The sequence below is a fragment of the Macaca nemestrina genome, chromosome 6 (genome assembly GCF_043159975.1).
Source record: "Macaca nemestrina isolate mMacNem1 chromosome 6, mMacNem.hap1, whole genome shotgun sequence".
In the NCBI taxonomy this organism is placed as follows: domain Eukaryota; kingdom Metazoa; phylum Chordata; class Mammalia; order Primates; family Cercopithecidae; genus Macaca; species Macaca nemestrina.
Window position 1 is genome coordinate 149,405,415 of NC_092130.1, and position 26,745 is coordinate 149,432,159.

The window sequence follows — 26,745 nt, forward strand, 5'->3', positions numbered from 1 at the left end:
AACAGGCTTTGTTTGGAGCAGATTTAGAGAAAGTGGTTAAGGGATTCAAAGCTGTTTTACATGAGAAAAGGTTAAAGGAAGTAAGGTAGTAAGGTGTAGGTTAGCTAAAACAAGATGTGGAAAGCCTGCCATTAAATGCATTTTGTTTTTGGGTAGAACTTGGGTTAAAGGGGTAAAACTTCCAAAGATACAGATTTGGGCTTAAAGTTAATAGTAATTTTCGGGCCCGGTGCACTGGCTCATGCCTGTGTAATCTTAGCACTTTGGGAGGCTGAGGCAGGCCGATACCTTGAGCCTAGCAGTTTAAGACCAACCTGGGCAACATGGCGAAACCTCATTTCTACAAAAAACACAGAAATCAGCAGAGTGTGGTGTTGCACACCTGTAGTCCCAGCTGCTGGGGCTTGGTGGCTGAGGTGGGAGGATCTCTTGAGCCTGGAAGGTCGAGGCTGCAGTGAGTTATGATTGTGTCACTGCACTCTAGCCTGGGTGACAGAGTGAGACCCTGTCTCAAAAAAAAAAAAAAAAAAAAAGGTAATTTTTAAATAATCAACAGACTCTAAAGAGGGTTTTATTTTCCTGACAGGCAGCGATTCATGTCTCATAGGAAATATTAGGAAAGTAAACAATTCACCAGGTTGAGTTCATGCTTTAGAAAAGGCAGTTGCACTGAGTAGTCTTCATGTCCTAACCCATGTCCTATCCACCTTGAGTTTTTAGCATCAACTCTTGAGCTTCCTGCAGTTTAAATGGCTGGAAAGCTATTATATTTGATTGTGCATGTTGTTTCCATATTGTTGTGTTTATCAATACAGCACTTACAAAAACAAAGTGGTTAAAGTGCTGATAATTAAAATTCTAATGGCATATTTCTAGCTTTAATGGCAAAAACAATGTCTTCACCTTTTCTGTCTCCCACACATATTGTAAGGCCTTGCACGTGGAGGTGCTCAATTATATACTTACTGAATTGAACTGGCAAGAAAGATTTTTTTGTTGATTAGAGATCCTATTTGGTAGAATGAATCTTTCTTTATAAGTTAATAACATAACTAATTTCTATAGTTTGAAGCAAATCCATTTTCATGTACTTTTAAACAATGCCAGCTTAAAATACTTCAAAGACTGAAATAATATAAAGCATATGTCAGTCATTCTGTGGGCTGGGTCCATCCTCCAGGTTCTGATGAATAAGAATGACTCCCTACATTCTTTTGTGTTCTTGGGAACAGTATTAAGGAAAAGAAAAAGATATGCCTTCCATGAAATTATCTCCCAATAAGGAATTTATAGCCAAATGAAAAGAGATTGAAGGAAAAATTTAAATTCTGTGTCCTTGGGTACCTTAACTGTACTGGTGTCTTTCTAAAAATTGTCTTCAGAATGTTAGATCATTAAATGTTAAACCTAGGGTGGCATATCTGGTTGAGAAGCTCTTAAAGGATAATCATGGGCTTCAGGGGTTTGTGAACCCATTAAAATTGTGTACAACTTTTGCATGTTTGTGCACAAGGACATTTTTCTGGGGAAAGAATCATTTTTCTTGGATTCTCAAAAATATCTTGAGCCTAAAAAAGTTTCAAAATGAATGAATCCTAATCCATTCCCCTTTAATTAAAGGTAGACAAGGAGGCACAGAAATGCATGTGACTTACTCAAAGCTACCCTGCTGAATACTGATAGAACCAGGGCTATTCCTAATGGAATGAGGGCTAACAGACCTTGTTCTAAGAAGATTTTTGTATTTCCTCTTTTAATCCTTTTAGCTATCCTTGAAAGTAGGTATATTTATTATTCTCATTGTGCAGATGAGGAAACTGAAGCAGAGAGGTAAGATAACTTGCCCCAGGTCACACAGTGAATAAGTGGCAGAGCAGGATTTGGACCCAGGCATTCTGATTCTAGAGACTATATACTCTCAACAGCTACAGTCTCTCACAGAGGATTCTCCGAATGCCATGAAGCCAATAAGCTGTTTGAGGACTTAGTGAGATGGAATTTGGAATGTGAAAATGGTTCTGACTTGTTGTAAAACAAATGAAGTGACTTTATAAGTTTTTATAAAGTTAAACATATTGAATACTTTTTTTTTTTTTTCCTAGCATGCAATGATGTTACCTGTTCTGACCCATCATATCCGCTACCACCAGTGCCTAATGCATTTGGACAAGTTGATAGGATATACTTTCCAAGATCGTTGTCTGTTACAGGTAAGAATTATTCTCCTGTAAACTCACGTCATAACAAGATAGGAGTAATTAATCTTGCACGTCACAAATGGTACATTGGGTTTTCTATCCTGGGAAGTGACAGGGATTGATAAAAACATAGTTCTCTCCATTGCTCTACCCTGGTTGCCTCTGCTACTTTCCAGCCCATTCTCTTACATTTATTTGAGATCATCCCTAAAAAAATTGACTAAAACTGAAATTTGTCATATCTGAGTACCTTCTTCCAGCTTTTCCTCCTTTATGTCTCTCCTTTTCAGGTGCTGAGAATTCTAACTTCTCTGAAAGATGTAGTTTTTTTTTTTTTTTTCTTTTCTGGTATAGAGTTTTGCTCTTGTTGCCCAGGGTGGAGTGCAATGGCGCAGTCTCAGCTCACTGCAACCTCCGCCTCCCGGGTTCAAGCGATTCTCTTGCCTCAGGCTCCTGAGTGGCTGGGATTACAGGTGCCTGCCACCATGCCCAGCTAATTTTTGTATTTTTAGTAGAGACGGGCTTTTGCCCTGTTGGCCAGGCTGGTCTCAAACTCCTGACATCAGGTGATCCGCCGGGCCCACCTCGACCTCCCAAAGTGCTGGGATTATAGGTGTGAGCTACTGCGCTCAACCTAAAGATGTGGGTTTTTACGTTTGTTTCCAGAACAGGGCTTGCGTCAGAGATCTGGAAATTTGTTTTGGTCACTTAAACATTTTTTTCAGTAGATTTAGGGGTACAAGTGGTTTTTGGTTACATGGATGATTTGTACAGTGGTGAAGTCTGGGCTTTTAGTGTACCTGTCACTTGAATAGTGTACATACACCCAATAGGTAGTTTTTCATCCCTCACCCTCCTCCCAACACTCTTCATCTGAGTCTCCAGCATCCATTATACCACTCTGTATGACCCTGGGTACCCATAGCTTAGCTCCTACTTGTGAGTGAGAAGATGCAACATTTGGTTTTCTGTTTCTGAGTTAATTAACTTAGGATAATGGCCTGTGGTTCCAACTGAGTTGCTGCAAAAGCCATTATTTCATTATTTTTATTGTGGAGTAGTGTTCCATGGTATATGTGTCCCACGTTTTCTTTATCCACTCATCAGTTGATAGACACTTAAGTTGATTCCATAGCTTTGCAATTGTAATTGTGCTGCAGTAAACATAGAAGTGCAGGTGTCTTTTTGATAGAATGACTTCTTTTCCTTTGGGTAGATACACAGTAGTGGGAGGACTGAATCAAGTGTTAGATCCACTTTTAGTTTCTTGAGAAATCTCCATACTGTTTTTCGTAGAGGTTATACTAATTCATATAGCTTATATAAAGTTCAGTGTATTATAAGCCTTCCCTTTTCACTGCATCACACCAACACCTGCTGTTTTCTGATTTTTAAATAATGGCCACTCTGACTGGGGCAGAGTGGTAGGTGGTATCTCCTTGTGGTTTTAATTTGCATTTCCCTCATGATTAGTGATGTTGAACATTCTTTCATGTTGGTTGGCCATTTTTATATCTTCTTTTGAAAAATGTTTGTTCATGTCATTTGCCGTTTTAATGGGATTATTAGTATTATTATTATTATTTCTGGCTGATTTGTTTTAGTTCCTTGTGGATTCTGGATATTAGTCCTTTGTTGGATATATAGTATGCAAATATTTTCTGCCATTCTGTAGGTCGTCTGTTTGCAGATACTTGGGGAGATAAGATGGAAAGATCAGAGCTTAAAATTCAAATGGACAGACAGCTCCCTTTCCTGCTTAATTTAGGATGATACAAAGATGGTGCCCCCATGCTGAGTTTTTGTTTTGTTTTTGTTTTTTGAGACAGGGTCTCCCTCTGTCACCCACGCTAGAGTGCAGTGGTGTGATCATAGCTCACTGCCGCCTCGACCTCCTGGGCTCAAGTGATCCTCCCACCTCAGCCTCTTGAGTAGCTGGGACTCCAGTCATGTGCCACCACACCAGGCTAATTTTTTATTTTTTGTAGAGATGGCGTCTCACTGTATTGCCAGGCTGGTCTTGATCTCTTGGGCTAAAGTGGTCCTTCCACCTTAGGATTACAGGTGTGAACCATTGCATCTAGTTTATGCTGTTTTAAAGACTGAACTTATTTTATTGAAATTTTAGCTGGCCATGACTCATCCAAGTCATCATTTAAATTTTGGAATGAATCCTGATCATGCCAGGAATTCTTTGTCTAACTGTGGAATTCGGCAGCCCAAATATGGAGACAGAAAAGTTCATCACATGCACATGCGGAAGAAAGGTATGTCTGGATGATTTTAAGATGTGAAGATCCTATTTTGGCCTGTGTTTTCTGTTGTAAATTATTTCGCTTCTAGGAATGGTTCCCTGGGTGACTCTTTCACCATTTCATATTCTAGTGATTACTGACTCTTTTTTTTTTTTGAGACAGAGTCTCACTCTGTCACCTAGGCTGGAGTGCAGTGGCACAATCTCAGCTCACTGCAACTTTTGCCTGCTGGGTTCAAGCGATTCTCCTGCCTTAGCCTCCTGAATAGCTGGGATTACAGGCATATGCCACCATACTTGGCTAGTTTTTTTGTATTTTTATTAGAGACAGGGTTTTGCCATATTGGCCAGACTGGTCTTGAACTCCTGACCTCAAGTGATCTACCCGCCTCTGCCTCCCAAAGTGCTGAGGTTACAGACATGAGCCACCGCGCCTAGAGCCACCGCATGGACTCTTTTATAATATTTACTTTGAGCAAGAACTATAATAAGGGTTGATGAGTTTTTTAGAAAAATTTCTTTTTCCTATCCAGTGTTTTAAATAATTGTTTATTACACTTTTAGACAGGTAGATTCCAAATCTTTTAAAATCACATTGACATGAGATAATTTTTTTCTACTGTAATATGATGGTCCTATAATTCTTCTATCCGTATTTACTTGTGTATTTGTTTTTATTTTAAATAGGGATTAACACCTTGATAAATATTATGTCACGCCTTGGCCAAGATGACCCAACTCCCTCAAGGTAAAGTTGATTTTTAAAAAACAACTTGATTGATATGTAATTCACATACTATACAATTTACTCATTTAAAGCATACAATTCAGGGTTTTTAGTAAGTTCACAAAATTGTGTATCCATGGCCATTATCTAATTTTGCAACATTGACATTACCCCAAAGAGAAACCCGGTACCCATTAGTAATCTCTCCCCATGTTCCTTAGCCTGCCCAGTCCTAGGCAACCACCAATTTATTTTCAACCTCTATGGATTTGTCTCTTCTGAACATTTTATGTGAAAGGTATCATGTAAGTCAGTTCTTTGCAATTGTCTTCTTTTACCTAGCATGTTTTCAGGATTTGTCCATAGTATGGTATGTGTCAATACTTCATTATTTTTATTGCTAAATAATATTCCATGATGTGAGCATACCATATTTTATGTATCTGTCCTTCAGTTAATGGGCATTTAGATTGTTTGTACTTTTTGGCTGGTGAATAATGCTGCTGTGAATATTTATGTACAGATTTTGTTTGGACATATATTTTGATTTCCCTTGGGTATACACTTAGGAGTAGAATTGCTGGGTCATATGGTAACTCTGTTTAACCTTTTAAGGAACTGCCAGACTGTTTTCCCAAGTGGCTGCACCATCTTATATTCCCAGTAGCAATAAGCAGGGATCCAATGTCTTTACATTTTTGTCAACACTTGTTATTGTCTGTCTTTTTTATTCTAGCCCTTCTATTCTAGTAAATATGAAGTATTATGTCATTGTGGTTTTGATTTGCATTTCCATCAGAGCTCATGAAATTGAGCATCTTTTCATGTGCTTATTGACTATTTGTTCATCTTCTTCGGAGAAGTATCTGTTCAAATCCTTTTCCCATTTTTAATTGGGTTATTCTAAATTATTGAGTTATAATAGTTTTTAAATATATTCTCAGATACAAATTCCTTATCAGATTTGCAAACATTTTTTTCATTCTGTGAGTTGTCTTTTCTCTCCCGATGATGGCCTTTGAAGTACAAAACTTTTGATGAAGTTTTAACTATCCTGAGTTTATTGCATTTCCTCACAAATTTTTGGATTAGCTTGTCAATTTTTGCAAAGAAGTCAGTAGGGATTTTGATAGGCATTATGTTGATTCTGTAGATCAATTTGGAAATCATTACCATCTTTTTAAAAAATGTTTATTTAAAGTGTGGTTTGTTACATAGGTAAACTTGTGTCATGGAGGTTTGTTGTACAGATTATTTTATCACCCAGGTATTAAGCCTAATAGCTATTAGTTATTTTTCCTTATCCTCTGCCTCCTTTCGTTCTCCACCCTCTGAAAGGCCCCATTGTGTGTTGTCCTCCTCTATGTGTCCATGTAATCTGTGGCATTTGGTTTTCTGTTCCTTTGTTCGTTTGTTAGGGATAATGGCCTCCAGCTCTATCCATGTTCCTGCAAAGGATATGATCTCATTTGTTTTTATGGCTACATAGTATTCCATGGTGTAGAAGTACCACATTTTTTTTCTTTTTTTTTTTGAGACAGTGTCTCATTCTGTTGCCCAGGCTGCAGTGCAGTGGCATGATCTTGGCTCACTGCAACCTCCGCCTCCTGGGTTCAAGCGATTCTCACACCTCAGTCACCTGAGTAGCTGGGATTACAGGTGTGCACCAGCGTGCCTGACTAAGTTTTATATTTTTGGTAGAGACGAGGTTTCGCCATGTTGGCCAGGCTGGTCTCCAACTCCTGGCCTCAAGTTATCCATCTGCCTTGAGCTCCCAAAGTGCTGGGATTACAGACCTGAGTCACTGTGCCTGGCCCCAAATTTTCTTTATGCAGTCTATCATTGAAGGGCATTTAGGTTGATGATTACCATCTTAACCTTTTTTTTTCTTTTTCTTTTTCTTTTTTTTTTACATAGAGACAGGGGTCTTGCTATGTTGCCCAGGCTTACCATCTTAATCTTAAGTTTTCTGATTCATGAACTTGGATGTCTTTCCATTTATCTGTCTTTTAAAATTTTTTCAAAATGTTTTATGGTTTTCAGAGTATACATTTTGCACATCTTTTGCAAAATTTATTCTGAAGTATGTTATTCTTTTTTGTGCTGTTATAAATGGAATCTTTTTTTTTTTTTTTGAGATGGAGTCTCGCTCTGTCGCCCAGCCTGGAGTGCAGTGGTACGATCTTGGCTCACTGCAAGCTACACCTCCCAGACTCACGCCATTCTCCTGCCTCGGCCTCCTGAGTAGCTGGGACTACAGGCGCCCGCCCCTATGCCTGGCTATTTTTTTGTATTTTTAGTAGGGATGGGGTTTCATCATGTTGGCCAGGATGGTCTCCATCTCCTGACCTCGTGATCCGCCCGCCTCAGCCTCTCAAAGTGCTGGGATTACAGGTGTGAGCCACTGCGCCTGGCCTGGAATTGATTTCTTAATTTCATTTTCAGGTTGTTCATTGAAAGTGTATGGAAATACAGTTAATTTTGGTGTATTGGTCTTATGACCTCCAACCTTGTTGTTCCTGTTTATTACGTCTAATAGTTTTTTAGTGGATTCCTTAGGATTTTTTTATACATGAACTAATATTATCTACAAATAGCAATAGTTTTATTTCTTCCTGTGTAATCCTTTTAATTTAATTTTCTTAACTTAGTTGCCCTGTCTAGAGCCTTCAGTACAATACTGAATAGAAGTATTGAGAGCAGATCTTTGTCTTCCTAATCTCAGTAGGAAGCATTCAGTCTTTCACTATTGAGGATGATGTTAGCTGTTGGGTTTTTATAGATGCTTTTTATCAGAGTAAAGAAGGTCTCTTCTATTCTTAGTTGCTAAGTGTTTTTATCATGAAATGGTGTTGAATTTTGTCACATGCTTTTTCGGTAGCTGTTAACATAATCATGTCATTTTATTCTCTTATTCTAATTGATTTGGGGTGTTAAACCAACCTGGCTTTCCTGGAATGCCTCCCACTTGATTGTGGTGTCTCATTCTTCTCATGTGCTGCTGTATTCAGTTTGGTAGTATTTTGCTTAGGATTTGTGTGTCTGTATTCACAAGATACTGGTTTGTAGTTTTCTTTTCCTGTGATGATTTGTCTAGTTTCATTACAATGGTAATACTAGCCTCATATAACGAGTCAGAAAGTTTTGTACGTTAGCTTTTCTTATTTAATTTCCTGGTTTTATAAGATACCTTCCCATATTGATATTCTCATTTATGTGTGGTCTTGAGGCCTTCGAAGAATCTGGGAATGGAATGGCCTAGGTCTATATAAACAACACAGTTTGAAAACTGAATGGAAGCAAATGCTTAATGGCTGATGAGGTTCTGGGGTTGCTTGCAAGGAGGATTATCTTTGTGTGTGAGGTACAGCAGGTTCTATTTGGAAAGCCAGTAGAGGAAATTACTTGAGGGTGGCTTTCTTTTTAAGATGGGGGGTTGGAAAGTGGAATAGCTATGCTTATCATTCTGGGGATCCAGACAGATGGATTAAAGGTGGACAGAGTAGGGTTGGAAGTGACAGGAATTTGAGGCAATTACTTCAGCTGCCCACTGGCCTCCACAAAAATTGCCAGCAATGGCTGACATGGCTTCCTTTTCCAATATCTCCTTCATGTGTCAGGTTTTTAAAAAATTGACTTGCCTTGAGTTGTTGCCTTTGAGGTTATCATAAACCAAACCTCTTCAATCAAGAGGTAAAAGGAAAAGCAGGATAGAGCTTTAAAATTCTTGTTTGAAAATGATCATCTGCCCATACACCTCACGTGATATTCTGTGAGAGTCTAAGATCAGAAAAGAATGAATTAAAACAGCTCTTAATCACACCCTTGGGGATGGTGTGACCATGGTTTTATTCTTCTCATGTGCTGCTGTATTCAGTTTGGTTATCTCATTCTTCTCATGTGCTGCTGTATTCAGTTTGGTAGTATTTTGCTTAGGATTTGTGTGTCTATATTCACAAGATACTGGTTTGTAGTTTTCTTTTCCTGTGATGTTGTAAAGTCTGTATTTTGATAAGTAGAATCCTAAATACCCATAGCCCTCTAACATGGCTACACAAACACCATAGACATGTACTTTTCAATGATGAAAATCTGGCTTTAAATCATCTTTGTCTCATCTTCCCCTCCCGCAGTTGTTGGTATGTAAATTATGTCTTTTGGTAACATCATTCGAACCCCATGATTTATGTTTTCTTTTGCTCTGTTACAAACAGGTGGCTTTCTTACCATGGCAGAAGGGATGACACCTGAGAAACTGTGTGATGTTTGAATTTACCATTTTGAAAATGATATTGACAGAGAATAAACAAATAATCTCTCTTGTCCTTTGACATTTGGCCTTTGCTGCTTGTGTTGAGAGGCTCTTGCCCTGAATATGATTTTTTTGCTGATGCAGAGTTGACCCCAAGTGTCTGTTCAGAGAGAGCCTCTTGGCGTTGGCTGCCAGGATCTGCTGCTAGTTGACTGCTATCAGCTAGCAGTCCACAGCTGGGCACAGCTTCTCACAGATTTACCCAAGTAAGACAGGGCTGCTTACCTGGGTTGTCAAGCATACCCTGTCCCTTCCCTGTGTGCTGATCGTCATTGTAAAACTTCCTCTGTAATGCCCATGTAACCTTGTAATATCCGGCTCAAATCCTGCTGGTATTTATTTTATGGTACATATTCTTGTTCTTCTGTGCACCCATAATTGTGTTATGGGGCTATTTTTCTTTACTGGACTGTAAGGATTTTGAAGTTCTATGGTCCTACCCATGTTTTTTCTCTCCATTCTTTGTAACTAGGACCTTTCACAGAACAAGTACTCAGTAAATAAGTATTAAAAGAAGGAATGCCATTCATCATACTACTTTATCCCAGGCTATTTACTTATTGACTAGATAAATAGGGCAACGGGGGGGATCAAGAAGGGTTATGGTCAGCAGTTTAAATGGCTGGGTAGTATCTTTCTTAATCTCATTTGGGTTGGGCTAGGGTTTACAAAAAAGGCATGAAGCCTTAAAATTAATAAATAATTCTTGATAGCCTGGCTGCCCATGAAAACTACAAAATAATTAACTTTTATGATGCTGTTATCTCAAGCGAATATGCCACCCATAATTTTAAAAACGTCAGTGTTTAACCAACTAAATGTGAGCTGAATAGTTATATTTAATTCATTCATGCAAATTGTGATGAACTGTTAACCACAAAAAGGGTGTCTGAAGGATTAGGCCTTTGGTGGCATTCAAGTAATCCATGTATTATCAGTAAGACCCTTGGGAAGGAGGGGCCAGAAGAGTAGCAATGGAAAAAAGGGGAAAATCAAGCTGCCTTGGTTTGATTTGATTTTTTTTTCTTTTGGAGAGTCATTGCTACATATAATGCATAAAAATCTTGGCCAGGCACTGTGGCTCATGCCTGTAATTCCAGCACTTTGGGAGGCCGAGGTGGGTGGATCACCTGAGGTCAGGAGTTTAAGTCCAGCCTGGCCAACATGATGAAACCCTGTCTCTACTAAAAACACAAAAATCAGCCAGGCATGGTGGTGGCCTCCTGTAATCCCAACTACTCAGGTGGTTGAGGCAGGAGAATCACTTGAACCCAGGAGGTGGAGGTTGCAGTGAGCCAAGATCATGTGACAGAGTGAGACTCTGTCTCAAAAAAAAAAAAAAAAAAAAAAAAATTATTGGACCAACAGAGAGACACATATGGACTATTTGTTAATATCTCTGTATTTAAGGAAATGGTAGTTGCAAGTATATTTTGCATTAAAAGCACAATAATATATATTAAATATATATAAATTCCACTGAATGAATTTACCACCCTAAATGCTTCAAGTTAATTCCCAAGTCCAGTAGTTTCAGATCTACTAGGTCTGTGGCCTGTCCTCCCTACAAGTGTCCAGGCAGATGCGGTGAGGTGAAGGAATCCTGAATTGGGTAGAAGTTCCCACTGACCTCCAAGGCCCCCTCTAGCTCTACTCTGTGAGTCACTGCTTGAGGCTTGGGATGCCAGAGTGCGAAAGATTCTGCCTACCCTCACTGGATTTGGCCTATCCCGAGATGGCTTTCCTTGGAGTGAATGGCACCTTACAGTACTTACTGTTACAGGGAGATTGTTGTGTTTTATAAAGTGCATTCCTCAGACAAAATGTCCTGTATAAATGTTACAGTTAATCTACATTTCATAATGCCTCTGTTGATTCACTTCTTAAAAACAATTGGAGTGTTTACTGCTTAGTAAACATCTCATCTTGGAACCTGCTAGTATTTATAAGGAGGGTGATTAAAGAAAGTCTAAGCAATGAAAGAAGGAACAAAAGATTTGCTACTGCTATGAGGACTAGCAGCCCACTCTTCCCATTTTTCCAGATAAACCATTGGCTTAGGAATTATACAGTATAATAATAAACTAAAGTGGTATTTAATCCCCATTCTTATTTATGGCTTATTGCCAGAGTTTAGTCATAATGTAGATACAGAAAAACATATGTTGGATATTTAATAAATGGCAGACTCTCTATTGAATAAACCTGGTTAGAACCATGACCTTGTATTTCAACAAAATGAATAATAATTCAACTTTGTGGTTATTAAAACCCTAGACATAGTTTTTGTCTCCATGAAAGTTTATAAAAGAAATTAAGGTAAAACTTAAAGCCAGTATGACTTCATTTAAAATAATATTTGACTTCAAGCATATACCAAATATGACTTATTGTCATATTTGGCCAAATGTCTTATTATTCTTTAAAAATGCATTAGACATCCAAATATGGTTTGTCCCCAACTCCTTTGCCCCCAGTTTCTTGCTTTCCATGTGAAGATTTTTCTGTATAGTACTTTGCACTATTAGGAAGAAGATAAAGCCTGTGCCACAGAAAATGCATTTTTATTTTACTGGCTCATGAAAAAGAATTTATTTTTTAAAACTCACAATTTCTTTCTTATTTCTATCCTTACCCAGGACAGTAGCTTAATAGGTTTCTTGAAATTGCAGGAAGACTTAGGAGTTAACATCGTCTTACCATTAAATCATGCCTCTATTCCTTGATGCTTTCTCCAAGAATGATGGCAGATGCTTTTGAAGTTCTGGTGTATTTGACAGAAAGCAAAATCTCAGTATTGAAAAGTTTTGAAATTTTTTTTTGTTAATATAATGTGTTATACTCCACTGTGGAACTTTTGAGTCACTCTTGGCTAGTGGAGTGGCAACAAAAAAAAGTCCTTTAAAGTCTAATATATATTTGGTAAAAGTAAGAAAAGTTTGTTTTAGGACCTACTGCTTTTTTTTTTTTTTTTTTTTTTTTTTTTGAGACATGGTCTCCCACTGTCACCCAGGCTGGAGTGCAGTGGTATAATCATAACTCACCGCAGCTTTGACCTCCCAGGCTCAAGTGGTCCTCCCGCCTCAGCCTCCAGAGTAGATGAGACTACAGGAATGTGCCACCGCACCTGGTTAATTTTTAAATTTTTTGTACAGACAAGGTCTTTCTTTGTTGCCTAGGCTGGTCCTGAACGTCTGGCCTCAAGCAATCTCCCATCTCAGTCTCCCAAAGTGCTAGGATTACAGGCATAAGCCACACCTGGCCTCCCCCCCCCCCGTTTTTTTTAACTGAATTATGAGATTATGAATTTGTCAGCTAGATATGAATGTATTTTCTCTTTCTCTGTCTCTCTTTTTCATTTCCCATTATTGGCTATTACAGTTGAGTATCCCTTATCCAAAATGCTTGGGACCAGCAGTGTTTCAGATTTTTTTGGATTTTGGAATATTTGCATATACATAGTGAGATATCTTGGGGATAGGACACAATTATAACTGAAATTCACTTATATTTCATACATATTTTATATATATGAAATATATATAAGATGGCCTTGAAATGGCCTTGAAAACCAGATGGGTTTAGACTAACATAGCCTGAAGGTAATTTTATACAACATTATTAATACTTTTGTATAGACAAAGTTTTTATTGAGCCTGTCACATAAGGTCAGGTGTGGAGCTTTCCACTTGTGGCATCATATTGACACTCAAGAGTTTCAAATTTTGGAATACTTTGGATTTTGGATTATGGATGCTTCCCCTGTAACTGCTTTCCAAAAATGATTGTTTTCACATAAATTAAAGGCCATAAATTGAAAGGAGGGTTCAGAATCACTTATTCATTGTTCACAACTTACCAGATTTTTCCTATTACCTTTTATTTCCTGTAAAATTCCAAAATGTGGAGGAATAGTAGGGTAGAAGAATAAACTTACTAATGCAGTAAGTGAAATGATAGCAGTTGTGCTTAAATTTCTAAGTAGATGATTTGGTAGCTAAGAATAATTTATAAATATTTTAAATTTTCTACTATATATGGAAACTATAGGGATACTTTACATATGGAAATTAAACTGGCACACATGAAGCAGAATAATACAGATACGATCTAATTTTGTTGTAAATGGAGTGATAAGGGTTAAAGTTCTGTGGGAATGGGGGTGGGATGGTGGGAGTTAGCCCGCACCCCTGGAAGCTCCAGTACTTAGGGTCGGCCTGCCAGTTGGCTGTAGGAATGAGTGCGATTTGGGAGAGGTAGCAGGGAAAGGAGAGGGGATAGTATGTGCATGGTATAGTTGTGCAGGTTGATCAACATGGAGTTGAAAGTTGCTGTTAAAAGTAGATAAAAGGGGTGGGTATGATGAAACTAGATAAAGAATGGCCTTGAAAGCCAGATAGGTTGAGAGTCGACAGGCAGCTAAGAGTTTTTTTGGGAGATGTGGTTTGGTGTCAGAGAGATTTAAGAAAGCCCCTGTAGTTAGTGAGGCCAGCTTCTGCTCATGCCCAAGCCTGTCCTTTGCTGTTTTTGCTCAGACCCCAGGGACTCTGTGTGTCCTCCTTCCCTCCTCAGTGCATCCCTTTGGTTTTTCTCCCTGTGTATATCCCCAGACTCATATTTTCTCTTTCAGCAGCCAGCCTTGAATCAGACATTCAGGTTCTTCCTCATATTTAGTCATCCCCCCGCTTATCCTTCCAAGGCCTCTAGTGAATGCATGAAACCAAAGATAGTACATAACCCTATACGTACTGTGTTTTTTCCTACACATACATACCTATAATGAAGTTTAAATTATAAATTAGGCACAGTAAGAGATTAACAGCAACAATAATAAAATAGAAGAGTTATAACAACATGCCTTCTGTATGCCAAACCCCATGACATGCAGCTTACCTATGTAACAAACCTGCACATGTACCCCTGAACCTAAAATAAAAGTAAAAAGTAAATGAATAACAGTATGCCAGCATCATGACTCCTGTGCTTTGGGACCATTATTAAGTAAAATAAGGATGACTTGAATAGGCACTGAGATACTATGACAGTCGATCTGGTAGCCCACATGGCTATTAAGTGACAGCATAGAGATACTAGAAAAAGGGATTATCCCAGGTGAGATAGGGTGGGACAGCACAAGATTTTACCATGTGGTAAAGAACAGCATGCAATTTAAAACTTATGTATTGTTTATTTCTGAAATTTTCCACTTAATGTTTTCAGACTGTGGTTGGCCAGGGGTAACTGAAACTGTGGAATGTGAAACCATGGGTATGGGAGGGCTACTATACAATTCCATACAACTTATTATTTCTCCAGCTTACTGTAGTCACAAGCAGGTTTGTCTCCACCACTTCACATATAGCCTATCAAGGGCCTCAGTGACTTCACAGGACTGAATCGGTGGTCTGTTCTCATCTGACTGGAGTCTAAGCAACATTGGGCATGGCTCACCACTTCTCTCTTGAAACACATTCTTCCCTATGGCTGCAGGATAACATGCTGTCCTTGAGGAGAGCATACTGACTTCCTTTTCCTCCTACCTCCCTGGCCAGGTCTCCTTTTCTGGCTTCCCTCCTGCTTGACTTCTCAACTTCAGCACTCCCTGGGTTCATTCCTGGCACCTTTTTTTCCCTCTGGCTGCATCCTCTCAAGTGGTGTCATATGATTCATCACCTGAAATTCTGTCTAACATTGACCAACTCTAAAGATTCATTAGCAACTTTGTCCTAGCCCATGAGCAGAAGTTTAGTATCTAGCACTCTACTGGATCTTTCCATTTGGATATTTGATGGGCACTTCAAAGTTAACATCCAAAATGCACCTCTTGCTTTTACCCCAAACCTGTTTTCCTTTTGGTCCTCCCCTCCACAGTAAATGGCACCACTTCTCACAGGCTACTTAAGCTAACGCCTAGACATTGACCTTCATTCTTTTCTTTCACTTAGCTTCCAAATCCCAACTCCAGCTATCAACAATTCTTTTCGGCTGTTTCTCCAAAATACATCCCAAATGTGACGGTTTCCCTCGTCTCCACTGTGACCTCCCCAGCCTAAGCCTCCCATGTGGGAAAGTCTCCTTGCATCTGCTGCAACCTCCCCTCAGTGCTTCTGTGTCCTGCACTCTGTCTACACAGCAGCAGCCAGTGTGGCCTGTTGAAAACCTAAATCACTTCATGTCATGTCTGTGCTCAACCAAAGGGGCAGTGAGAGAAGCACGTTAGTACTGAGAGGAGGTGCTCCACTGGCTTCACTGAGACGCAGGAGGAGGTTTTCCATGGGCCACCTTCTTGGTCCTTTCAGCCTTGTATGCGAACATGAGAAAATAACAGCCTGTGAGATACGACTTCATCATATAATTAAAGTGTAAATAAAGTGTAATCTGTGCACTGAAGGGGAAGTATTAATTTTGATGAGTGGCATTGGGCAGGGCTTCATAAAGAAGATAACATTTTTGCTGGGCCTTGAGGGGTGAGTAGATTTTCAGCGTGGCTCATTGTATGGGAGAGAGTAGAAGGCTCCGGGGTGGCAGGGAGCTTGGCCTGAAGAGGCACACTGAGTGTCTTAGGTGATGCCTCTTTCAGAGAATGGCAGGGGTTTTGGTGCAGGGCCCGATGAGTAGATAGGATAGGATAGGAGTGGGTAATGAGGCTGAAAACGTAGATTACACTTATTTTGAAGGACTTCAGATGCTGGGTTGAGTGTAGAGTTGGAGTGATGTGGAACTGGCTTTAGGACATTGTATCAAAACGAATTTTTCAGTGGTCAGAAAATCCACTGAAGGTATTCTTCTGTCTTCTACCTGATACTAGTAAGGAAATACTCACGATTGTTAGTGAGATACCACTTTGAAGGCTCTGGATGCTTTAAGTCTGGTTCCCAGGGGAAGGAAGCCCCCTGGTAGAAAGCCTGACCCACGTGGTGTGAAGGAATGCACCCCTCCTTCCCATTAGGCAGGTGCCAGGTGCCTCTGGGCTAAGATGGTGGTCTGTGCTCTTAATTATGAGGAATAGGGAAGGTGGTTTGATTACTAAAGGAGCTAAGCCTCATGTGCTCTTTTCTTGCGGGGGTCGGGGGGAGTGTTAGTATGCTATATTAAGTAATCTTCTTAATTCCCATTGTAGGATTAACCACAATGAGCGGTTGGAATTCCTGGGTGATGCTGTTGTTGAATTTCTGACCAGGTAATTAGGCTTTTTTGTTTTTTACAGTTCCTCAATAATTACATTTTATAGGTAACATACTTATTACATTGCTTTCTTTGTAATTAGCCAAATAAGGCATTGATACACCATGTATTTTATCTGTTTTGTAGAGCTCAAAAGCCACATGTCTGTGGCTCTTGCCCTGACAACTCACACTCACTGATGCTGTAATGAGTGAGATTACAAGATGAAAGGCTGGTGTCTCTGTCCTGTCAAGTATATGTTAAAGTTGCTTACAGCCACAAGAGATCAGCTTGTCTTGGTCTAGATGCTTCAGAGCTTATATTCAATTTGTAAAGAAAGGGATGATATTTTTTTTTTTTTTTTTTTGAGACGGAGTCTTGCTCTGTCACCCAGGCTGGAGTGCAGTGGCCGGATCTCAGCTCACTGCAAGCTCCGCCTCCCGGGTTCACGCCATTCTCCTGCCTCAGCCTCCCAAGTAGCTGGGACTACAGGCGCCCGCCACCTCGCCCGGCTAGTTTTTTGTATTTTTTAATAGAGACGGTGTTTCACCGTGTTAGCCAGGATGGTCTCGATCTCCTGACCTCGTGATCTGCCTGTCTCGGCCTCCCAAAGTGCTGGGATTACAGGCTTGAGCCACCGCGCCCGGCCTGAAAGCGATGATATTTTAAAATGTCATTTCAACTTCTAGGATTTGTCTTTGATCCCTTTCTTACTCTTTCTGATCTCAAGGGAAGTAAAGCTTACAAGTAATTTTAATGACCGGGGGGGGGGGTGTGTGTGTGTGTGTGTGTGTGTGTGTGTGTGTGTGTGTGTGTGTGTGTGTGTGTGTGTGTGTGTGTGTGTGTGTGTGTGTGTGTGTGTGTGTGTTTCTCTCCAGAAGTGTTTGTGTGTGTGTGTGTGTGTGTGTGTGTGTGTGTGTGTGTTTCTCTCCAGAAGTGTTTGTGTGTGTGTGTGTGTGTGTGTGTGTGTGTGTGTGTGTGTGTGTGTGTTTCTCTCCAGAAGTGTTTTAGGATCCTTAATTTGAAAGTAGGGGTAGGACGCCAGGCACACTGACTCACGCCTGTAATCCCAGCACTTCGGGAGGCCAAGGCGGGTGGATCACCTGAGGTCAGGAGTTCAAAACCAGCCTGGCCAACATGACGAAACCCCATCTCTACTAAAAATACAAAAATTAGCCAGGTGTGGTGGTGCATGCCTGTAGTCCCAGCTACCTGGGAGGCTGAGGCAGGAGAATCGCTTGAACCTGAGAGGTGAAGGTTGCATTGAGCTGAGATTGTGCCACAACACTTTAGCCTGGGTTACAGAGTGAGACTCTGTCTCAAAAAAAAAGAAACGAAATAGGGGCAGGAAAGTGTGTGTTGCTTTTCTATACTGACACAATTTCTCTTTTAAAGGGAGACAATACATGCTTCTCTTGGAACTCTCTTGAGCTGTTTTTTTTCTCTTTAGGTTATTTCTTTTCACAAGATGGACATAATCAGGAGAAGGGACTCCTCTCTCCAGGGGCCACACATAGCCCAAGGAAAAGCATTTGTTTCACTCCCAAGTTTTAGTATTAAATGTGTTTACTCCTAGAGTGTGTAATTGATTATTCTGCTCTTTGTTGTCATCAGAGAACAGATTTCAGAGAAACCTTTTAACAGAAATAAATGTGAAAATATGAGTGAATGGTGCCTTCTAGGTTTAAGCACATTCAAATATATTGTTCTTACCATTTAACTTTCAAAGACTTTAATCAGATCCTTTAGTTTGATTCAGCTGATGTCCATTGCACAGATACTGTGTGCCAGCCCTGTTTCTGTGACTCAGAGCCACAGACGGAATGTTGTGATGCGTATTTATTCATGTACTTCCTTTTTTTTTTTTTTTTTTAGTGTCCATTTGTACTATTTGTTTCCTAGTCTGGAAGAAGGAGGATTAGCAACCTATCGAACTGCCATTGTTCAGAATCAGCACCTTGCCATGCTAGCAAAGGTACAGAAAACATCTGCAGCATTTGTAGTTATGTCTGACATGCTCTTCTGCGGCCCATGCATAATTTTGCATTTGAATAAGTAACTCTTTAGGATATATTAGGGGTGTTAATATTTTACAGACCAGGAAGTATTTTTTGTTGGGTTTTAAGGATCCAGTCTTACTAGTTTTGTTACCTTAGTGAGTTTCACCAGCAGCTAATGAACTCCACAGTGAGGTAACTTGAGAACAGATGAAGAAAAATTTGACAGATGTGCATGAACTGAGTTAAACATTTGAGGAAAAGGAACATGGGAACAAAGCAAAAGAAATGAAATATGCTGTATTTTCCCTTTGTGTAATATTTCTGTAGTACGTTTGTTTCTAATTTACGTTAACAAGCCGAATGATAGTTTTGAACAGAAGATTACAGACCATTTTTTATCCACTAGGGGTACTTTCTACACCTTTGAGAATCCCCCAAATCACAAATCCTATTAAGATTTAGGGCTTAGGCTGTTCCCCTAGCCTCATTGACTTAGCTCAGTAACTAACAGAACCTTTTTATAATTCAGATAAACGTGATCTGATTTGATGTTTCCATCTCCATATGATGTCTTATTAGAATAAATCATAGCTGATAAGCACATGGACACTTGCACTGACTCATCAGGGTTCCAGTCCACACTCCTTCTCTTACAAACAGGTGGCTATGGACAAATTGACAAATTGTTGTTCTCTTCTCCAAGCCTCTGCTTCTCATCTGTAAAATGGAAATGACATTAGTCCTTGGCATACAGCCTGGTTGTGAGAATTAAATGAGATTATGAGCTTTAATGACATCATTTATAAAGTGCTAGGCATAATACTTGTTTATAGTAATTACACAAAGATGTTAATAATTTTGTAGGGGCTGTTTTTATTGATGCTACCCATGTTCTTGTGATAAATCCTTACATTTTTATAGACCTTTGGGTTTATTTAATAGTAGGTAGAGTGGTGGCTCTTAAATCCCCAAACACTGAGGAGCCACTGTAAAAACTTTTGTGGGTTTTGCCTAATTTGTGTCTTTTCTTCATTTTGATATAAAAGTTTGATTTTGATAGAAAGAGTAAAGCTCATCCTAGGTTTATGACTGGTTTCTTAATTTGATCTTGCCAAGGCATTAATTATATTCAAAATGTGGTTAATTTTAGCTTATGTGTTAGCAATAACACAGTTTTATTTTATGTGATAACATCATCATTGTAGCTACAGTGGTAGGCTTGGAACTGGTTTTCGTGGAATTTGAGAAAGTAAATACTGATGTCTTAATGAAAACCTGTAAGCAACCAGGTAAGCTAACTTGGTTTTGGTAGGCTCACAATGAATGAAATTTCACAACTCTATGTAAAACTGCTTAAGTGATTGGTTGATTTAATTGTCACAATGCTTCCTGATCATTCACGTAAATGCCACTGGAAATACATATTAATAAGTAGGTTGTCACTCCTTTCCTTATTGTTTTTAGTTTAGGATGTAATGGAATGGCATAATTATTTTTCAAACACTTATAGGGAGAATATGTACGAAGTTTAGGGAATTGCCGTAGCACGAAACAGAAGCTATTATATAACCCATTGGGTGCTGTACAAAGCCATGACTAATGACAGAGGTGGCTAGTTTCTCCCTTCAGGGGTTTCTATGTGGTCTTCTTCCACTAAGCCCAAGACTTGCTATTCCCATAGTACTCAACACCCATTGGCTGCAGCAGAAGCCTGTGGCAGTCCCACCTTTCTTCTGTCTAGACCAGTAGTCCTTAACCATTTGGGAGGGGAGGGAATTGATGGAGAATTGTTGACCCCCTTTGAGAATCTAATGAAAGCTCTAGGTCACCTACCAGACTAATGAACATTTTAACACATAAACAGTAGTATACCACTCTAGTCTTTTTAAAAGTTGTACTGATGCCAGGCACGGTGGCTCACGCCTGTAATCCCAGCACTTTGGGAGGCCGAGGCAGGCGGATCACGAGGTCGGGAGATCGAGACCATCCTGGCCAACATGGTGAAACCTTGTCCCTGCTGAAAAATACAAAAAAATTAGCCGGGCGTGGTGGCAGGCGACTGTAGTCCCAGCTACTCCCAGCTACTCCGGAGGCTGAGGTAGAATGGCATGAACCCTGGAGGTGGAGCTTGCATTGAGCCTAGATCGCGCCATTGCACTCCAGCCTGGGCGACAGAGCAAGACTCTGCCTCAAAAAAAAAAAAAAAAAAAAAAAGTTGTACTAATGCCTACATGGAAAAATAAGGATATAGAGTAGAGACTAGAAGAAGTCAGGAAATTCACATCGCAGCACTCCAGAATACAGTAGATGTTTATAAGATAAAATATGGCTTGCAGTCTGCTCGCAAGCAGGGCTCCAGAGATAGCAAACAATTAGATTTTCCCAGTGAAGTTGTGAAACAGATGAAATTTACATATTCTAGTATAAACTCTTGCACTTTGGGATCAATTTTTAAAAAGATATTTTCTGCTATTGCATTTGTGGTAGTCAAAACTCATTTGAGTATATTTTATAATCACGGATTTCAAACAGTACAAAATACTACAGCATATATGTCTTATTTTTATTGTCTTTGTCTTTTTCCATTATGAGTAAATATGGATATAAGATACATACTGAGACACACAAAATCTATGTCTTTTGTCTGAGGACTGGTGGAACTCATATTGTCCTAGGCTGTTCATTGACTTGTGAGTTGTTCCATGTTATGTGGCATGTTATTGCTTAGTATTTATTGAATTGAATTACATGGTAAAGGAAATGGATTTATTGCCTATTTATGCAATGTTTGTCTCTTTTTTATGGAAAGAATTATGATTTCCATTTATTCAATCTCAGGAGTTGTATAAAAAATATTCTTTCACGTTGTGTCTAGTTCTAAAAGGCTGGAATTGATTTGTATGTTGTAATGCCATAGGATAAGAAATAAGCAGCCACAGAGATCAAAGTAAAGGAAAATTATGAGTAAGATAGTGAAATGAATCCAGAGGTAAAGTTAGTACACACTGACATATTCATCAGTCCTACACCTAGAACTGGGCTACAAATTTGGCTCTAAACTCTTGAGGCCAAATCAGAAAAGGAAACACAAAGCAATACGAGTGCTATTTTCAAAGCCCTTGAGATCAATCCAATTCATTGCTCAGAAGGTCTCACTGAACCCACAGAGAGATGAGTATGGAAACCTCATAAGGGGGACACAAGTGCAGAGATATCGGGGTCCCCAAATCCTCACAAAAAATAAAAATAAAAATAAAGATTTAGAAGTGTAAGGCATTTTGAAGTCTTCTGAGGATCCTCACTCTACCACATAAAAATCTATTTTGGGCCAGGTGTGGTGGCTCATGCCTGTAATCCCAGCCGTTTGCGAGGCTGAGGTGACTGCATCACCTGAGGTCAGGAGTTTGAGACCAGCCTGGCAAACATGGTGAAACCCTGTCTCTACTAAAAATACAAAAATTAGCTGGGCGTGGTGGCGGGTGCCTGTAGTCCCATTTACTCGAGAGGGTGAGGCAGGAGAATCTCTTGAACCCGGGAGGTGGAGGTTGCAGTGAGCCAAGATCATACCACTGCACTCCAGCCTGGGCGACAGAGCCAGATTCCATCTCAAAAAAAACAAAAAATCTGTTTTTTATGGTGCTGACATTGTCAGTACCACATGACTTGAGTCAAAGATGTAAAACTGACTTTCAGAAGTTTGTGTTAGGTTTGTAATTCTCTCCATAGGCATATTGGATGAACCCAGGGGATTATGGTCTCATAGCAGAGTCTTATTCCAGCCTGGGCTAGTGCTTGGTCTGAACTTGGAATTGGAAAGTTCAGATCTGATCAATTCTGAACCCTGCTTGAACTATTGGAGGTTGTAGAAGCCTGTTTGGGAAAGAATTGAGTTGGTGAAAACTGAGCTGTATTTATAGGACTTCTAATGCATGTTAAACTAAACTGTCTCTTAATATACTCATATGGATTTGTAACCATTCCCCTTCCCCCATCTCGTTTCCACACCAACCCTCTGCAAGAGATGGGGAGTTCCTATAGTTAAGATTTTGGCAAACTTTCTTACATTTTGTCATTGTGAATTTTGTAGAAACTTGAACTGGATCGATTTATGCTGTATGCTCACGGGCCTGACCTTTGTAGAGAATCGGACCTTCGACATGCAATGGCCAATTGTTTTGAAGCATTAATAGGTAATTTCTCTCTTCATAGTCTACTTTCTTGCATGTCTAAACAGTCTGGAGAGCACATAAAATTTTGTGTGGAAACTTGGGACAGAATTATTTGTTCCCAAAGTACAGGACGTTCCTAGTATGACACCTACCACCTTATAGTTATTTCAGTTCCTTCAGAGCAGTGAACATGCCTCTTTTTTTTTTTTTTTTTCCATTCTTACTGCCTGAATTGGTGTCTTGATGTCATGTAGATGCTTAGCATTTCATGAATTGAAATGAGGTGAATTAATATGGAGATGGATTACTTTCCAGATTTGAGTCAGGATCACATACATAAATGAACAGATTAGGTTGCTGAGAGACTCCATTGTTGCTTTTGATTAAACTATTTGTAATATTTCTGTTTTAAACATCTTGAAAACACCACATTTTTAAAACCCTACCCAGGGTTTGAGTCTGTATAACTGTTATTGATTCACTTGAAGCAAGACTGATGTTGACATTTCACTCCTCACTCAGGCACTTTACTTCCTTGGCTTCTTTTTGACTGTAACCAGAATTAGCCATTGGTACAGGAAAGTTATGAAGAGTTAATTAGCTGGTGATTGCAAGTATGTTTGCTTTACAGTGAAATGTTACAGTAGATTGACAATTTGATTTTTTTTTTAAGGTAATGATCAAGTACATTTTAGCTTTCAAAGGGCTTTGTTCTTATCATTTTTGCCCTCTTCCTTTGAAAATGAATATAAAAGCTTCTCATTGTAGTTTCATGCTTATGATAGTGGCAAGAGAATGTTTAATAATTATCCGCAGTCTTTTCACAGCTATGTCTGTTTTTCACAAATATGTCTATTTTCAAAGAATTTGTCGCATGGAATTACTTTGCTCTATACACATAATATTTTTGACAGTTGGTGTTACCATTGCCTCCAGAACCAGTCAGACATGATTCAATTTCCTGTTCCATTATTTATCAGATCTGTGTCTTTGGCAAGCTACCTAATCTCTTTGATCCTCAGTTTCCCCATCTGTGAGATTGTGAGATGGAGATGGTGTCACTTACCTTGCAGAGTTGTCGTAATGATCTTAATATCTGATTCCGGCAGCATCCAATCCAGAGCAAAGTTCTACTTCCTTAAGCTGTCCCCCCGAATCAACTAATATAAACCTAAATCCTCTAAGTCTTTTCTAACGTCCTCCGACTGAGGTACCCCATGCTAGTGAAGATAAGAATGTGGAAATGCTTTGCATGGTACCCAGGACATAAGTGGTTCCCCAACCACAACAGTTACTACCAGTGTACTCTGACTATCATTGTTACAACTGTCAATAAATAATAAATGTCTTTAGTTGTCAAAAGCCCTGGTAACTAAGTGCCTTAACATTTTACATGGAAAAGCAGCCTTTCTGAAGACAAGTGTAAACATTTGATTTCAAGAAAATATGACTACTCCATTGTAATTGATACCAGTTAAAATGTTACCATAGTACTTCCTGGTTATGATTCATGAGTGTGTGTGCCCAATGCTTCCAAATTAAAGGTAAAGCTTCCTCTGATATTTTATTTGCAGATGTCTTCATTGATCTAGACCCAGGTTTTGTCTATCAGGTTTTTTTTTTCCCCTTAGGTATCTATATATATTTGATCTGAAACGTAAACTATAAATACATGAAATAAAACTGAACATTTTCTTTACTGAAGTCCAGTATTTGTGCATTGTTCCCTTAGTAAGGTTTATACCTTTACCCTTCATGATAGTTAATATTTGGCCTCTTTTACTTACAATATTAGATTTAGATTTTAGTAAATTGAATTTCGTATTATTTCAGTGTAATTTGTAACACAAAGCATAGCAAAAAGAGGAAATATGTCACCTTTAAGACAATTGCTTCTGAACATGTTGATTTGTTTTCTGTGAGTGGTTTTTGGCTTGCGTTTTTGCTTTTTATAGAGATAGGTCATTTTCTTTGACTGTTGATGGAGACTCTCTTTTGGCGTTCTCTGTTTTTCATCTAGGAGCTGTTTACTTGGAGGGAAGCCTGGAGGAAGCCAAGCAGCTATTTGGACGCTTGCTCTTTAATGATCCGGTATTTCTTTCTTTCTTTTTTTTTATTATTATTATACTTTAAGTTCTAGGGTACATGTGCATAACGTGCAGGTTTGTTACATATGTATACTTGTGCCATGTTGGTGTGCTGCACCCATCAACTCGTCCTTTACATCAGGTATAACTCCCAATGCAATCCCTCCCCCCTCCCCCCTCCCCATAATAGGCCCCGGTGTGTGATGTTCCCCTTCCCGAGTCCAAGTGATCTCATTGTTCAGTTCCCACCTATGAGTGAGAACATGCGGTGTTTGGTTTTCTGTTCTTGCGATAGTTTGCACAGAATGATGGTTTCCAGCTGCATCCATGTCCCTACAAAGGACACAAACTCATCCTTTTTTATGGCTGCATAGTATTCCATGGTGTATATGTGCCACATTTTCTTAATCCAGTCTGTCACTGATGGACATTAGGGTTGATTCCAAGTCTTTCCTATTGTGAATAGTGCCACAATGAACATACGTGTGCATGTGTCTTTATAGCAGCATGATTTATAATCCTTTGGGTATATACCCAGTAATGGGATGGCTGGGTCATATGGTACTTCTAGTTCTAGATCCTTGAGGAATCACCATACTGTTTTCCATTATGGTTGAACTAGTTTACAATCCCACCAACAGTGTAAAAGTGTTCCTATTTCTCCACATCTTCTCCAGCACCTGTTGTTTCCTGACTTTTTAATGATTGCCATTCTAACTGGTGTGAGATGGTATCTCATTGTGGTTTTGATTTGCATTTCTCTGATGGCCAGTGATGATGAGCATTTTTTTGTGTGTCTGTTGGCTGCATAAATGTCTTCTTTTGAGAAGTGTCTGTTCATATCCTTTGCCCACTTTTTGATGGGATTGTTTTGTTCTTGTAAATTTGTTTGAGTTCTTTGTAGGTTCTGGATATTAGCCCTTTGTCAGATGAGTAGATTGCAAAAATTTTCTCCCATTCTGTAGGTTGTCTGTTCACTCTGATGGTAGTTTCTTTTGCTGTGCAGAAGCTCTTTAGTTTAATTAGATCCCATTTGTCAATTTTGGCTTTTGTTGCCGTTGCTTTTGGTGTTTTAGACATGAGGTCCTTGCCCATGCCTATGTCCTGAATGGTATTACCTAGGTTTTGTTCTAGGGTTTTTATGGTATTAGGTCTAACATTTAAGTCTCTAATCCATCTTGAATTAATTTTTGTATAAGGAGTAAGGAAAGGATCCAGTTTCAGCTTTCTATTTATGGCTAGCCAATTTTCCCAGCACCATTTATTAAATAGGGAATCCTTTCCCCATTTCTTGTTTCTCTCAGGTTAGTCAAAGATCAGATGGCTGTAGATGTATGGTATTATTTCTGAGGACTCTGTTCTGTTCCATTGGTCTATATCTCTGTTTTGGTACTAGTACCATGCTGTTTTGGTTACTGTAGCCTTGTAGTATAGTTTGAAGTCAGGTAGCGTGATGCCTCCAGCTTTGTTCTTTTGACTTAGGATTGTCTTGGAGATGCGGGCTCTTTTTTGGTTCCATATGAACTTTAAAGCAGTTTTTTCCAATTCTGTGAAGAAACTCGTTGGTAGCTTGATGGCGACGGCATTGAATCTATAAATAACCTTGGGCAGTATGGCCATTTTCATGATATTGATTCTTCCTATCCGTGAGCATGGTATGTTCTTCCATTTGTTTGTGTCCTCTTTTATTTCACTGAGCAGTGGTTTGTAGTTCTCCTTGAAGAGGTCCTTTACATCCCTTGTAAGTTGGATTCCTAGGTATTTTATTCTCTTTGAAGCAATTGTGAATGGAAGTTCATTCATGATTTGGCTCTCTGTTTGTCTGTTACTGGTG

At 39.3% G+C, this 26,745-nt stretch overlaps 1 protein-coding gene across 6 annotated transcripts in view; it reads left to right on the plus strand.

Moving 5' to 3' along the window:
• LOC105473010 (drosha ribonuclease III) overlaps positions 1-26,745 on the plus strand; it is a 137,914-nt gene that overhangs the window by 82,053 nt on the left and 29,116 nt on the right. For all 6 annotated transcript variants that reach the window (XM_011726567.2, XM_011726569.2, XM_011726571.3 and 3 more), the window contains 7 exons: positions 2,103-2,210; positions 4,327-4,465; positions 5,140-5,200; positions 16,612-16,671; positions 18,531-18,630; positions 22,743-22,845; positions 24,845-24,915. In XM_011726567.2, coding sequence (XP_011724869.2) covers positions 2,103-2,210; positions 4,327-4,465; positions 5,140-5,200; positions 16,612-16,671; positions 18,531-18,630; positions 22,743-22,845; positions 24,845-24,915 — 642 coding nt within the window. The remainder of the gene's footprint in view (positions 1-2,102; positions 2,211-4,326; positions 4,466-5,139; positions 5,201-16,611; positions 16,672-18,530; positions 18,631-22,742; positions 22,846-24,844; positions 24,916-26,745) is intronic.